This window comes from Microtus ochrogaster, chromosome 5 (genome assembly GCF_000317375.1).
Source record: "Microtus ochrogaster isolate Prairie Vole_2 chromosome 5, MicOch1.0, whole genome shotgun sequence".
NCBI classification, from domain to species: Eukaryota; Metazoa; Chordata; class Mammalia; order Rodentia; family Cricetidae; genus Microtus; species Microtus ochrogaster.
This window is the reverse complement of record NC_022012.1, coordinates 86757122-86771366: the sequence shown is the minus strand read 5'-3', so window position 1 is coordinate 86771366 and position 14245 is coordinate 86757122. Positions and strand designations below refer to the sequence as shown.

At 46.4% G+C, this 14245-nt stretch overlaps 1 protein-coding gene across 1 annotated transcript in view; it reads right to left on the bottom strand.

The window, feature by feature from the left end:
• Cmtm6 (CKLF like MARVEL transmembrane domain containing 6) overlaps positions 1 to 14245 on the bottom strand; it is a 24889-nt gene that overhangs the window by 4447 nt on the left and 6197 nt on the right. The window contains exons 2-3 of the mRNA XM_005348047.3: positions 8378 to 8554; positions 7331 to 7429 (exon numbers count right to left, since the gene is read on the bottom strand). Of these exons, the coding sequence (XP_005348104.1) occupies positions 7331 to 7429; positions 8378 to 8554 (276 nt within the window). The remainder of the gene's footprint in view (positions 1 to 7330; positions 7430 to 8377; positions 8555 to 14245) is intronic.

The window sequence follows — 14245 nt, the reverse complement described above, 5'->3', positions numbered from 1 at the left end:
TGGAAGAGACGGCAGCCCAGGATAGACCTAGTCTCCACTGGAAGAGACGGCAGCCCAGGATAGACCTAGTCTCCACTGGAAGAGACGGCAGCCCAACAGGCCTAGTCTCCACTGGAAGAGACGGCAGCCCAGGACAGACCTAGTCTATACTGGAAGAGACGGCAGCCCAGGACAGACCTAGTCTCCCTGCTTCTCTCTCTCCGAGCTACTGCAGAAGTCCCCAACCAAACTTCTACCCGACACCACCAAACACATCTCATCCAGTAGCTACCCTCCACTACAAGAATTCCTATTAGCCTAGGACACACGAGGCTGACGTGAAGGCTGAACTTCAAGCTACACACCCGTCTCCCTTCCTAGCTGCTGTCTTTAAGGCCTCTCCTGAAGAAAAGAACAGCTGCCAAGAAGGGCCCAGCTGACAGGTCTCAGACATTGGGGTCTAAGGAGGCACGAATGCCACAGAGAGACGGGGCTCTGAGAAGAGTGCAGTCCTACAAGACAGAGGGGGGAACTCCCTGTAGGTTTCAGAAGAGGTCAGTTCTCTGCCATGTGGGTGAACAACAGTCCATGGTATATGCTTAGAGTCAAGCTGTCCCTTGAGGGTGTGGGAAAGTAGGGAGGTGGGGCTCCAAGAGAACAAACCTCTGGCCCAGACTGGCAGGTTGTTGCTCAGATGGCATCTATTAAAAGACCACACATGTACCAGTCCTGGCCCTTCTGAAGGGGCAGAAGCTCTCCATCACACATCCAAGGCAACTGACGTAGTAATGGATACCTTAAAGCCCCCAACCACCATACAAACTGACAACGGCCCCGCACACACATCTAAAGTCAGACAGGGAGCCTGCAAAGCTCACCACACAACCTGGAAGTCACAGTGCTAAACAGACCTCCACTGTCATGTAGAGCAGAGAGATGAGCAGCCTTACACACAAGCACTGAACTAACCAGCAAAGGTGAATGCCTAGAGCAGCCCCGAGCTCCACTCAGCCTAAGTCCTTTCTGACAAGCATATGAGGTTCCTGTGTTAGGTGACGCTCCTAACACACAGCCGTGCTCTCACACACCTGTAGAAGGGAGCTGTAGGCTGCCTCCTGCTGACCGGCTCCTGGCTCCCAGCTAGTTTACCTGAAATAACAACACACAAACTGTATTCTTTTAAACACTGCCTGGCCCATTATCTCTAGCCTCTTACTGGCTAACTCTAACATCTTGACTAACCCATTTCTAATAATCTGTGTAGCACCACGAGGTGGTGGTTTACCAGGAAAAATTCAGCATGTCTGACCTGGCGGCTGGCTCCATCATGTCTGACCTCACTTCCCTTCTTCCCAGCATTTTATTCTGTTTACTCTATCCACCTATGTTCTGACCTATCAAGCCAAGCAGTTTCTTTATTAATTAACCAATGAAAGCAACAGATAGACATATGACCTTCCTGACATTCTAAGGCACACTGCTAACAACCAGCTACCAAAGCCTTCCTCTGACTCACCACCTCTCCCCATCTTCTTGGAGAACAAATTCTACTTTAAAATCCTCACCTCTAAGCCCTGCTAACCCTCTTGGCCCTTCTCACCCCATCTGCTGCTGAATTATTGGGTCTTAGCTTTTGAATTCATTTTTCCAGGTTAAAGCAGGCTCACAGGCTATGTTAAAACCAGGCTCTACCCCTGAGGAAAAGCTCTCAAAGCAACCCCACAGCCCTCTGACCTCAAGGACCTCAAACTCATATTCAAAAATCAACCAGATGAGGCCACTTCCTCCCACAGCCCTACCTGCCTCTCTAACACGGGAAAGAATTCCTTCAAACTTTTCTCACTGAGCACTGGTGACCAGCCACACTGACCATAATGATGCCCTTGCTGTCCCTGGCATAGCTTACTGCTGATTACAAGGGAGCTCTATGAAGTTTCTAGATGAAACTGTGTTCTCTATTTATCCCTGGAACCTTGACCCACTCTCACAACAACGAGCTCCTCCCCTTCCTTTACCCTTTTAGCTTCCTGTGCCTGTGTGGTCTCCATTAGAGAGGTGCTTCTCTTATTCCTGTCCAGTGCTGATCTGCAGAGTCTCTGGTTCTAGACACTGCTATTCTGGCAGAAGCCTCAGACTTATAAGCTACCTATATCCAGAATATGTCCCAATTTTCCAAGCTTACAACTCAAGAACGCCCATTGTCAGGCACATCTACCACAATGCTTCCTTGGTGGCCCACGTAGCCCTCTGCTTTACCAGACAAGACTTTTAAGGAGGCACCAAGGCCAGACGTATAGATCCCTCACCCTGCAGCTTACCATAACTCTCAACATTTCACTGGCTGCAAGTAAGACAGTGATATTTTGTTTGTGATTTAACAAATGAAGCCTGCCTGAAGATCAGAGTGCAGAGCTAAGCCACTAGTTAACCATAGAGGCCAGGCAGTGGTGGCACACACCTTTAATCTCACCACTAGGAAGGTAGAGATAGGAAGGGATATGGCTGGGTGGAGAGAGGAATATAAGGCATGAGGAGCAGGAGCTCATTACATTCAGTCTGAGGAGTCGTGGAGACAGGATCTTGCCCATTTGGGGCTGAGGATTTGGTAGAGGTAAAGGGTCTCTCTAGTGGCTGGCTCCTTTACTTCTCTGATCTTTCAGCATTTACCCCGAAATCTGGTTCCAGGTTTTTATTATTAAGAACAATTGGAATTCGTGCTACAACAGTCCTTTGACCCAGTATCCCCCCACACACATACACTGGGCTGAATGTCTACCTCCTATCTCCTGACTCAGAGGCGAGCAAGTCACCATACGGACAGGGGTGCCTAAAGCCACACGGCTATCTCTTTCTATGGCTGCCTCAAGATGAAAAATCTGTCTAGTCATTAAGAAGGTCCCCCCACTTGCCGGGTGGTGGTGGCACACGCCTTTAATCCCAGCATTTGGTAGGCAGAGGCAGGGGGATCTCCATGAGTTTGAGACCAGTCTGTTCTACAGAGCTGAGGTGTTTGGGCTACCAAAGAAAGCCTGTCTCAAAAACAAAACAAAACAAAATACCCCCCCACACACACACACATACAAAGATTCCCCCCCTTTATCCTATTATCCACAGACACATCAACACTTCCGATTTTCTCAAGAGGTCTCAACCCTAGTACCTATACATGGCAGCAGCAGGACAGACCCCAGGCAACATCTCAATCCCCTAGGCCTCTCCCCCTCCACCTCAGTCTGAAAAGGCAAAACTTGGACCTGCTGCTTTAAAACCTGGCCACTTTAGGAGTCAAGGTAGCATGGAAGGGATCCAGACACACTACCCTGCAGCCTGCCAGCCCAAACTGGCCTTGAAGCATCTACTTACTTACTTATCAATGTCCTACAAATCCCGCGTTCCTCCAGTGGAGCCATATTTTACCTTAGAGCACCCCACCCCAAAACTTGTAAAAGGAAGGCAACCCCTGTTTTCGGCCTTTCCAATGAATTCAAGGTCAAGTCCCTGTGGTGGTGGCCAGCATTACTAGCTGAACCGTCTCAGCCTCTGCTATACCTGACATGTATGTAGGAGCCTGTGTGGACTGTCCATCAATGAGACTCAGTTCAGTGATAAAGGAAATTCCACAAAATGGTATCAAACACATGCTTATTAGCAAGGGCTACACTGACCCACAGATGTGTTAGGGGAAACGTGATTTGCAACTCAGGTTAGGTGGAGACAGATGAAGCTATTCATATTGAAAGGAAAACTCCATTTTTTAAACTCTACTGGGTTAAATGACCTAAAATACATTTTCCAGTTACTTGTCACCCAGGGACATGATGTCACTACCTACTTCCTCTTCCCTAAATCACTTCCTCATTGTATTATTCTAACATATGACCAAACATTCTGAGAATTCTGTCCAGAGACAAAAGACCATGCTTCAAATTTAGCTTCCTCACTAGCAAAACCCTTAAGGAAGTGGAGACAAAACAGGAAGAAAACAGCACCAAATCTCTTGCAACTCCAGCCTCCTCCATGACTTTGTGCTGAGTGGAGGGGGAGGGAGAGGGAGTGTTGACTTCCTAGGTAGCTGGCCTCAGTTTCCAGGATGCTAGGACTGATGGCAATCCCACACCTGGCTCACATTTCCATGATGACTGGTCATCTCTCAGAGTCTCTAACGTCGGTTCCTCAACCCCTCCTCCACCCCGGAGAACACACACAGTAAACCAGGCTCTGCACCATTCATTTCCTGGATGTGCGCAGCACAGCCCACACAAACTAATTTATAAACTCTCTATCGAACATGGGCCGTTCCCCTTTGGAGGCCTGACTGTATCTGTCCATCCCCTTACAAACCAGGCTGGCAAGGTGACGTCTGCAATTCTCTCAAGGCTTTCTTTTTAAAGATTTTACTTTTTTTTTTCTTTTCTCCATCTGAGTATTTTGCCTGTATGGGTGCCTGGTGCTGCAGGGAGTCAGATCCTCTGGAACTATGGATAGTTTTGAGCTGCGATGTGGGCACTGGAAACTGAAGCTGGGTCTTCAGAAGAATCAGCAAATGCTCTCCATGCTGACCCATCTTTCAGCACTCTGAACACCTTTTGTATTGTTCTATCTTAAAATGTAGTTGTGGGAGTGTCATATATCAATTTGTTGATTTCATTGGTTAAGCAATAAAGAAACTGCTTGGCCCTGATAGGTTAAAACATAGGTGGGAGGAGTAAACAGAACAGAATGCTGGGAGGAAGAGGAAGTGAGCTCAGAGATGCCATGCTCTCCTCACCTGGCCAGACGCACGCGATGAAGCTCCGACCCAGGATGGACGTAGGCTAGAATCTCCCTGGTAAGCCACCTCGTGGGCTACACAGATTATAAGAAATGGGCTAGTCCAGGTGCGAGAGTTAGCCTAGAAGAGGCTAGATAGAAATGGGCCAAGCAGTGTTTAAATGAATACAGTTTGTGTGTTGTTATTTCGGGGTATAAGCTAGCCAGGTGGCCGGGGTGCTGGGCCGCTGCTCCATATTACTACATGTAGTTTCAGGGCTAAGGCGATAACTCCGTCAGTTAAATTCTTGCCTTGTAAGCATCAGCACCAAATTCAATCTCCTCAAACCCACATTTATAAAGGGGGCCAGGTGTAGTAGCACATGCCTCTAATTCCAGCACTTGGGAGGCAGAGGCTGGCGCATCTCTGAGTTTGAGGCCAGCCTGGTCTACAGAGTGAGTTCCAGAACAGCCAGGACTACACAGTCTCCAAAAACAAAAACAAAAAACAACAAAACCCACAACCCTTGGCCCAAAGGATTCAAATAACTATCTCTTCACTGAACTACCCTTTGTTGTCTCAAAGGGTTTTACAACTCAAAGTGTCACACCAAAGCCAGTTTGGGACAGGCAAGCATGATTTTTACAACACTGTGGCAGAGAATGTGAGAGATGGTAGACTCCACAGAGAGAACCCGTCATGGTACCAGTTGGTTTTTTGTTTTGTTTTGTGGTTTGATTTTTCAAGACAGGGTTTTCTGCAGCTTTGGAGCCTGCCCTGGAACTAGCTCTTGTAGACCAGGCTGGCCTCAAACTCACAGAGATCCGCCTGCTGGGATTAAAAGTGTGTGCCTCAGCACTGTCTGGCTCCATAGTACTAGTTTTAAGAATGGTTGATAATGCCCAGCAGTGGTGGTGGCGCACTCCTTTAATCCCAGCACTTAGGAGGCAGAGGCAGGCAGATCTTTGAGTTCAAGGCCAGCCTGGTCAACAGAGCAAGTTCCAGGACAGGCTCCAAAGAACCCGGTCTAGGAAAAAAAAGGGGGGGGGGCTGGAGAGATGGCTCAGTGGTTAAGAGCACAGCTGTTCTTCCAGAGGTCGTGAGTTCAATTCCCAGCAACCACATGGTGGCTCATAACAACCATCTGTAATGAGATCTGGTGCCCTCTTCTGGCATGTGAGCATACATGGAGGCAGAATATTGTATACATAATAAATAAATCTTTAAAAAAAAATACTTGCCTAGCATGTATGAGGCCCTAAATTCAATCCCCAGTATTGCAACAAATGAACAAGAAGATAAAGAAAGACAGAAAAAAAAGAAAAGAAAAACAAAAAGTAAAATAAGTACTCAAAGGAAAACTGAAGAGCAGATCAGAAGAAGAACAACTTCTGTTGGTTCACTCAAACACTCCATCACAACTTGCCGGGCTAACCCTGAAAGCCTTTTCTCCAGAGTGCCTCTGTACTAAAGCAGTACTACAGGGCAAAAAAACAAAAACTGTATAACAAAGGCTCTTGCCACTTGCATTACCAGACACTTGTTTATATGTAGGATAAAGTAAACTTTGATAACAAAATTCAGTCAAATTCAGTCCTAGGTTCTTCTTTTTTTTTTTCTTTTCTTTTTGGTTTTTCGAGACAGGGTTTCTCTGTGGCTTTGGAGCCTGTCCTGGAACTAGCTCTGTAGACCAGGCTGGTCTCGAACTCACAGAGATCCGCCTGCCTCTGCCTCCCAAGTGCTGGGAATTAAAGGCGTGCGCCACCGTCGCCCGGCCAATCCTAGGTTCTTAAGACTACCGTATTTGTTTACTTTTAGGTTTTCTATTCAATGTTACATTTAAAAGTAGAAGAAAAACTACTCTCAGGCTGGGGAGATGGCTTAGTGGGGGTAAAGTGTTTGGCACACAAGCCTAAAGATCTGAGTTCAGATCCCAGAGCCCATGTAAAAGTCAGACACAGTATTAAAAGCAGATCCCGGAACACCTACAGGAAATGGGAGGTGGAAATCGGACATTCCAAGAAGCTAATGGGGTGAGATGACTCATGCCACTGATCCCAGCACTCAGATCTCTTTGAGTTCTAGGCCAGCCAGGGCTACACAGTGAGATCCTGTCTCAAAGGAGGGCTGGGAACTAGTGGGCTGGTTGGCCTGGCTATACAGCAGTGAAAAGACTGTCTCAAACAAGGAAAAAAGACAGGGCCAACCTGAAGATCATCCCTTACCTCCACATAGATCACAGCACACAGGTGCCCACCTCACAAACACGCATCGTGAATATAAGTAAGTAATAATTATTACTTTTGTATAGAACTTATCAAGAACTTTCTAAATTCTCTATTTCTTTCTTTTAATGATTTATTTAGTTTTATTTTATGTGCATTAGTATTTTGCCTGCATGTATATCTGTATGAGGGTGTAGAATCTCCTGCAGCTGGAATTATAGACAGTTGTGAGCTGCCATGTGGGTGCAGGAAATTGAACCTGGGTTCTCTGGAAGAGCAGCCAGTGCTCTTAACTGAGGAGTCATCTCTCCAGCCCCTAAATCCTCTATATCTAAGGAAACAAAAATAAGGAAGGTTAAAAATGCAAAGTACTCACGATTGCAGCAATTTCAGCTGAGGTCCCAGCATGGGTAGAAACAAAAATGATAGATGCCAAGAGAAACACACACCCTGTTCCCAGGGTGATATAGAAATCCTACAGGTGCAGAGGAAACAAGAACACAACAGGTTAGACAGGCAGACACAAAGTTTAACATTTTGGATTTCAAAACCCCTTGAACGACTTACACGTTCTTGGTGCAACCCAAATTTAAACATGCCAGCCTGGTACCTTTTCAACACATCTACATGCAAACGCTATCAACTTTAAGTTGAACATAATTGTGTATCACAAAAAAAAAATATTTTTTGAGACAGGGTGTCACCATGTAGTCCTGGGTGGTCTGTGCTCAATGTGTGGACCAGGTTGGCCTGAACTCACAGAGATCTAACCACTTGCCTCTGCTTCCTTAACACTAGGTCATGTGCCACCATAACTAACTCTTTTTTAGTTTTGATCTGGTTTTTCTTTTTTTCTTTTTCCCCTTTTTTTTTTTTGGGGAGTGAGCCTATAGCCTTGTGAATGCTCGGCAAACACTACTACTGAGCTCAACTTCTGTCTGGTAGTTTTACGCTTATTTCTACCACTGCGTGTCCAGCACACGGTGCCTGGTAGGGAGCAGGCACATAATCCCTAACTACACAGCCAATGAATGACACTCTAAAATGTAAGAAACAAAGAGTGACAAAACCAAACTTCTAAAAAAATGTTTAAGTAAGGCATGGTGGCCCAAGTCTACAATGCCAGCACTCAGAAGCTGAGGCAGGAGGATCACAGGTTCAAGACCAGTCTGGGCTAGTAAGACCCTGTGTTAAAGCAAACAACATCGAAATGTCTAACATGAATTAGGTGAAGCCTCTTCCTCTCATTCTAGACTCATTTCCTGTCTCCGTCAGTGAAGTGGCGCTCAAGTTGCTAGGATGCAGAGAGCTAGAACATGGACACCATTTTTCCCGGTGCTTTGCTCTGAAAGCATCACCGCTGTACCAATAAACCAGGACGACTGGCAGACGCGCCCTGACTCGGGCTGTCTTCCCCACTTACCGACGACTTGACTTTCCCAGCATCCACTCTGTCATGCACTGGTGTGCAGTACACGATCAGCAGGACGAGGCTCAGGAGAAAGGCGCTGCAGCTCACAAACTCAAAGAAGTACAAGCCTCCACACAACGTGCACTCGGACACGACCTCTTCACAGATAAAGGCCAGCAAAGACAGCAGCTACAAAAGGAAACCAACTGACCTCAGTGATTCAGAGAACCCATGACAATCAAAACTACACGCAGGCTGTGCCTGGTGGCATGGGCCTATAAACCCAGACCTGTGGGAGGGCGATGCAGGAGGATCAAAAGTTCAAGGCCAGCCTTGCCAAGGCTGTGAAACCACCCCTCCTAAGAAAAATTAAACCCACTATTTGTTTACTCAATATTTATAAAGTAGAGATTGGGGCAAACAAGATTAGCGGACAAACCTGATTAACAGAACTGACAGTCCTCTTGCCTTAAAGGGATACACCAGTTAACTACTGTGTGTCAGACAGACTCAATGAAAGTGTTGTAACAGCCCCCCCATCAAAAAAAGGACTTTCAGAAGAAGAGAAAGCTGAGTGCCACAATACACAGCAAACTTTTTTTTTATTGTGCTGTAACGAAAGAGTCAGGGAGAGTGGTAGGCAGAGGCATAGTTGGAGGCAGATGGTGAGGCAGTCTAGAGTGCAGGGGAAATGTGCCCGCATACAGACTGTGGGAGGCAGGTGGTGAGGCAGTCTAGAGTGCAGGGGAAATGTGCCCGCATACAGACTGTGGGAGGCAGATGGCGAGACAGTCTAGAGTGCAGGGAAGTGTGCCCGCATACAGACTGTGGGAGGCAGATGGCGAGACAGTCTAGAGTGCAGGGGAAGTGTGCCCGCATACAGACTGTGGGAGGCAGATGGCGAGACAGTCTAGAGTGCAGGGAAGTGTGCCCGCATACAGACTGTGGGAGGCAGCCAAGTCAGAGGTCTGAGAGATCACCGGGAGAGGGGGCAGTCTTCCTGTGCGGTAACTGTGAAGAGTCTGCAAAGTGGAGAAACCAGCAAGAGCAGTAAGAAACAGCAGTCCAGGGGCTCTGAGATGAGAGCAAGTGTACCCAGCAGGTGGCGAGCACGCTACTGCTATGCAGAGGGCAAGAACCTGCATTAGCCGCACAAAAGAAAGCCGATGGTGGTATCACTGACAGTTGGCAAGAAAGCTGTGGCCTGGCAGAGCAGTCAGATAACTCTGTACTTATGGGTGGGGGTGGGGAGACAGGGCAGCAGACTAGAAAAGCATAGTCAAGTCAGGGTGCAGGGGACGAGGGCACAGGAGGGGAAGCTCAAGGAGAAAACACTAAGCACTTTTAACTGCCTTACAGAAACCCTGTGCTGCGAGGGCCTGGAGACAGGCAGGGCGCAGCTCTGTAAGGGAGGAGCAGGCGCTCAGGGGTTAACTCTTCAGAAAGTGGAAGAAGACTGACTGTTCACGAACAGGTTTTGAGAAAGCTTGGGGAATGACCTTCTGAGTGCCCAAACCATCAAAAGGACTGATGACCCAAAGTGAAAAGCCAAGGGAAATTCCACCTTACCCCAGGGAGAGCAGGAGAAACAGACAGACACAAGAGTAGCACACACTGCTACAAAAGAAAGAAAGAAAAGGAAGGAAGGAAGGAAAGAAGGAAGGAAGGAAGCAAGGAAGCAAGGAAGGAAGGAAGCAAGGAAGCAAGGAAGGAAGGAAGCAAGGAAGGAAGAAGGAAAGAAAAAAGCACCAACAAAGCAGACTAGAGAGCTGGTGCACACCTATGAATCCAGCACTCAGGATCCACTGGAGTTCAGGGCCAGCCTGGGCTACAATGTGAGACCTTGTCTCAAAAAACCACCTAGGAGCTAGGAATATAGCTGAGTGGTAGAATGCATGTCTGGCATTCAGGAGGCCTTGGATTCAATCCCCAGCCCTGAAAAAAAAAAAAAGGAAAACAAAAACAAAAAACAAAACCAGACAAGAAACAGGGAAGCTTGGAAAAGAAAATAAAAATAAAAATCAAGAGCTGCATTTCACAATGGACAGTGAACGCTCACCCACACTTGTTTTCTTTTTTCTTTTTGGCTTTTCGAGACAAGATTTCCCTGTAGCTCTGGTTGTCCTGGAACTCGCTCTGTAGACCAGGCTGGTCTCGAATTCACAGAGATCCGCCTGCCTCTGCCTCCCAAGTGCTGGGATTAAAGGCACGTGCCACCACTGCCCAGCTCACCCACACTTTCTTGCCAATGTCAACAGACCAGCACTAGGGAAACTAGCAGCTTCCTCAAAGCTAAGCACTCCTGGGTACTCGAGGGAAATGAAAACCTACCTTAAGAAAAAGCAGGTACAGGAACATCATAACAACTTTATTCTCATAGCCCCAAACTAGACACAATGCAGGTGCCTTCATCAGCTAAAGGAAGCTGAGGTACAAAATGTCCAGCCTAGATTAATCTCCAGATAACTGTACAAAGTATAAAAATTCAATCTCAGCAGCTGGGGGAGGCTATAGCTCGGTTGGCAGAGTGCATACCTACCATGCGTGAAGCCCTTCGTTCACTACCCAACACTAGCAAATTAGTTAGTTAATTTGTAGTGGCATTCCATTTGTATTTTAATAAATAAAGTTTGCCTAAAGATCAGAGAGTAAAACAGCCCCACTGGTCAGCCTTACAGACCAGGGAATGGCAACACACATCTTTAATCCCAGTAGCCACACTAGTTTGCCATCGAAACCGGGTGGTGCACGCCTTTAATCCCATACCTAGAAAGGAATATAAAACGGGAAGAGACAGCTCTCAGACACACTCTCATTCTGAGATTCCTTGAGGCAGATTCGCCATTTCGGACTGATGTCGAGGTAAGAGCCAGTGGCTGGCTGCTTTGCTTTTGGGATCTTCAGGTTGAACCACAATTTCTCTCTCTGAATTTTTATTAATCGTGCTTCATTAATTAATTGATTCAACCTTGAAAGGTTATAGCTAGGAGCCTGGAGAGATGGCTCTGCCAGTCCTGGGCAAGCCTGATGACCAGCTCTCAATCTCAGAACTCAGAGGGTAGAAGAAGAGAACCAATACTCACAAGATATTCTCTGACCTTCACATGTGCACTGTGGCATACACTCCTACACACCACACACACACCACACACACACCACACACACACACACACACACACACACACACACACACAATAAACTCAGCCTTTGGGAGGTCAAGAATCAAGAGTTCAAGGATAAGAGGCCCTGTCTCAAAAAACAAGTTATATCAAAAACATGATGGTACATGCCTTTAATCCCAGCATTTGGGAGGCAGAATGTCTCTGAGTTCAAAGACCAGCCTGGTCTACAAAGTGAGTTCCAGGACAATCAGGCCTACACAGAGAAACCCTGTTTCAAAAAAAAAAAAATCAAATTAAATTAAATTAAATAATAAATAAAAATAAAAGGTAAACAGAAAAAAAAGTCAAATGCAAAGTAGCATATAATCTTCTAAGGCAGTGGTTCTCAACCTCCCTAATGCTGCGACCCTTTAATACAGTTCCTCATGTTTGGAATGACCAACCATAAAGTTATTTTCATTGCTACTTCAAAACTGTGATTTTGCTACTGTTCTGAATCATAATGTATTAGCTATGTTTTCTGATAGTCTCAGGCTACCCCTGTGAAAGGGTCATTCAATACCCAAAAGGGGTTACAACCACTGTTCCAAGGGAAACTTCCCACCTCACGACTAAAAAGGTTTTATGCCAGAACAAAAGTAGACCTGTTTCCTGTGAAGTTAACCAGATATAAAGTAGACCCCCATCCTGAACGTCGATGGAGGCATTCCCTGCCATTACATCACAGGATATGGAGTGACATACAGAGACAAATCACACATAACTGTTTCCTTAACCTCCTGTGCTGGTGGCAACAATATGAAATTTTAGGATGAGAATCCAGTGTGAATTGTAAATGTATAAGGGTCTATTTGCTGTATATGTTAAAGTTTATCCAAGTTTAAGAGTCTAGGAAATATCTGAAAAACATAGCTACATGGGGCTGGAGAGATGGCTCAGCAGTTAAGAGCCATCTGGCTGCTCTTTCAGGGGACCCAGGTTCAATTCCCAGCAACCACTTGGCAGCTTACAACTATCTGTAACTCCAGGTCCAGGGGATTCAACACTCCCTTCTGGTGGCCCTGGGTACCAAGCATGCAAAAAGTACAGACATATATGCAGACAAAAAGCTCATATACATAAAATAAAAATACACCTATGTGTATGAAAGTCAGTTGAAGTCAGCTGTGGCGGGCACTCCTGTAATCCCAGCACCCGAGAAGCAGAGGCAAAAAGATCAAGAGTTCAAGACAATTCTTGGTTAGCGTTCCAAGCCAGATGACTGTGAGAAAACTTTCAACTGAGAATTCTGTCTGACTGCTCTTGACCCACTCCTTTGAGAGCTGTAGACAGTAACGCCTGGCCTGCACACAGACATAGGCTGCCTGTCTGGGAAGAAGGGCAGGACTGCTCCCAGAAGAAGAGGGTTCCAGGCCATCAGTAACAAGAATCATTCGTACTATCAAGAGGCAGGCTCTACCTAGCCATCCTAGCAGAAGGAAGGAGTTCAACATTCAGGCTGAATACTTACTAGTTCTGATCTCTAGGTTTTAAAGGCCAAGGTCTTCACATCACACACTACTATCAATGCGAAGCTCACTCCTCCCTAACGGTTCTTTTACAATCACCCTCCGCATGATGCCCGCTCCAGCGTGGAGTGGCTTTAAGATCAGGCAACAATGGGTGTGTATGAGCATGTCATGATGGAGCAACACGAGCGATGCACAGGAAACAACGGGCAACCGTGCTTCACACCACACAGCTGAGCAGTCCTAGAGAAGTGGAGAAAATATCGGGGAAAAGCCCAGAGTAGCCAGACAAGGATGGATGGACACATGAGCAGGAGAGGACATTCCCAGTCGAGGGAGCAAGGACAGACTCAGGAGGGCAAGAACCTGCCCGGTGAGTCCAAACGGGTACTGACCTAACTGGGAATGGTAAGAAATTCAAAAGGAATGGGTGTGGCTATGTGATGAGAACCGCAGGAGTCTGGGAATTAAGGGAGTTCCCCAGGTCAAGAGTAGGAGGTAAAGTGGGTGGTGGTGGTACTGCACCTTTAGTCTCAGCAGAGGCAGAAAGAAGCAGGTGAGTTCAAGGCCAGCCTGGTCCACAAAGCAAGTCCAAGACAGCCAGGGTTGATACACAAAGAAATCCTCTCTCCAAAAACCAAACAGAATAAGTAAGTCAGGATAGATTGGTTTTCTTTTTTTTTTTTAAATAAAAAGGGAAACTTTTAAAGCAAGTAAAAACACTCCAAACAATGTATCCAACAGTGATATCTAGGAATGAGTCAGATGGGGTGTTTTATTTTATTTTAATCTTATTTTAGTTGTTTTGGTAAACAGATACTTTCTGTATTATATAAAGAAAAAGAATGTGCTCAATAAGAAAAGGAAGAATTTCAAGAAACAGTGGTCACCAGCATTTCACAAGTGATCAAGGGCAGGAAGCAAGACTCCCACACACAGCAAAGAAACAAATTTGATAAAAGGCTCCTTGCTGTTTTCTTGGTAAGCACATCCATTATTAACAGCAAGAACTTATCATACTAGAGACTGCTCAGCGAGCACACAGCTAAATGCCCGATGCAGCCAGCTCTCTGAGTGTATCTACCTGGACATGGCTAGAGGAAAAAGAGCATTCGGGGCGGGGATCATCTGGAGAACAGCTTCCCATCTGAGTTTACAGATGAACCTGGGCTAGTGCTACACGGTGTAAAAGTCTGTCCCCTTAAACATCTTAAAAACTGACTGGCAGAGAGGACTGGGGTAAAGAGGGA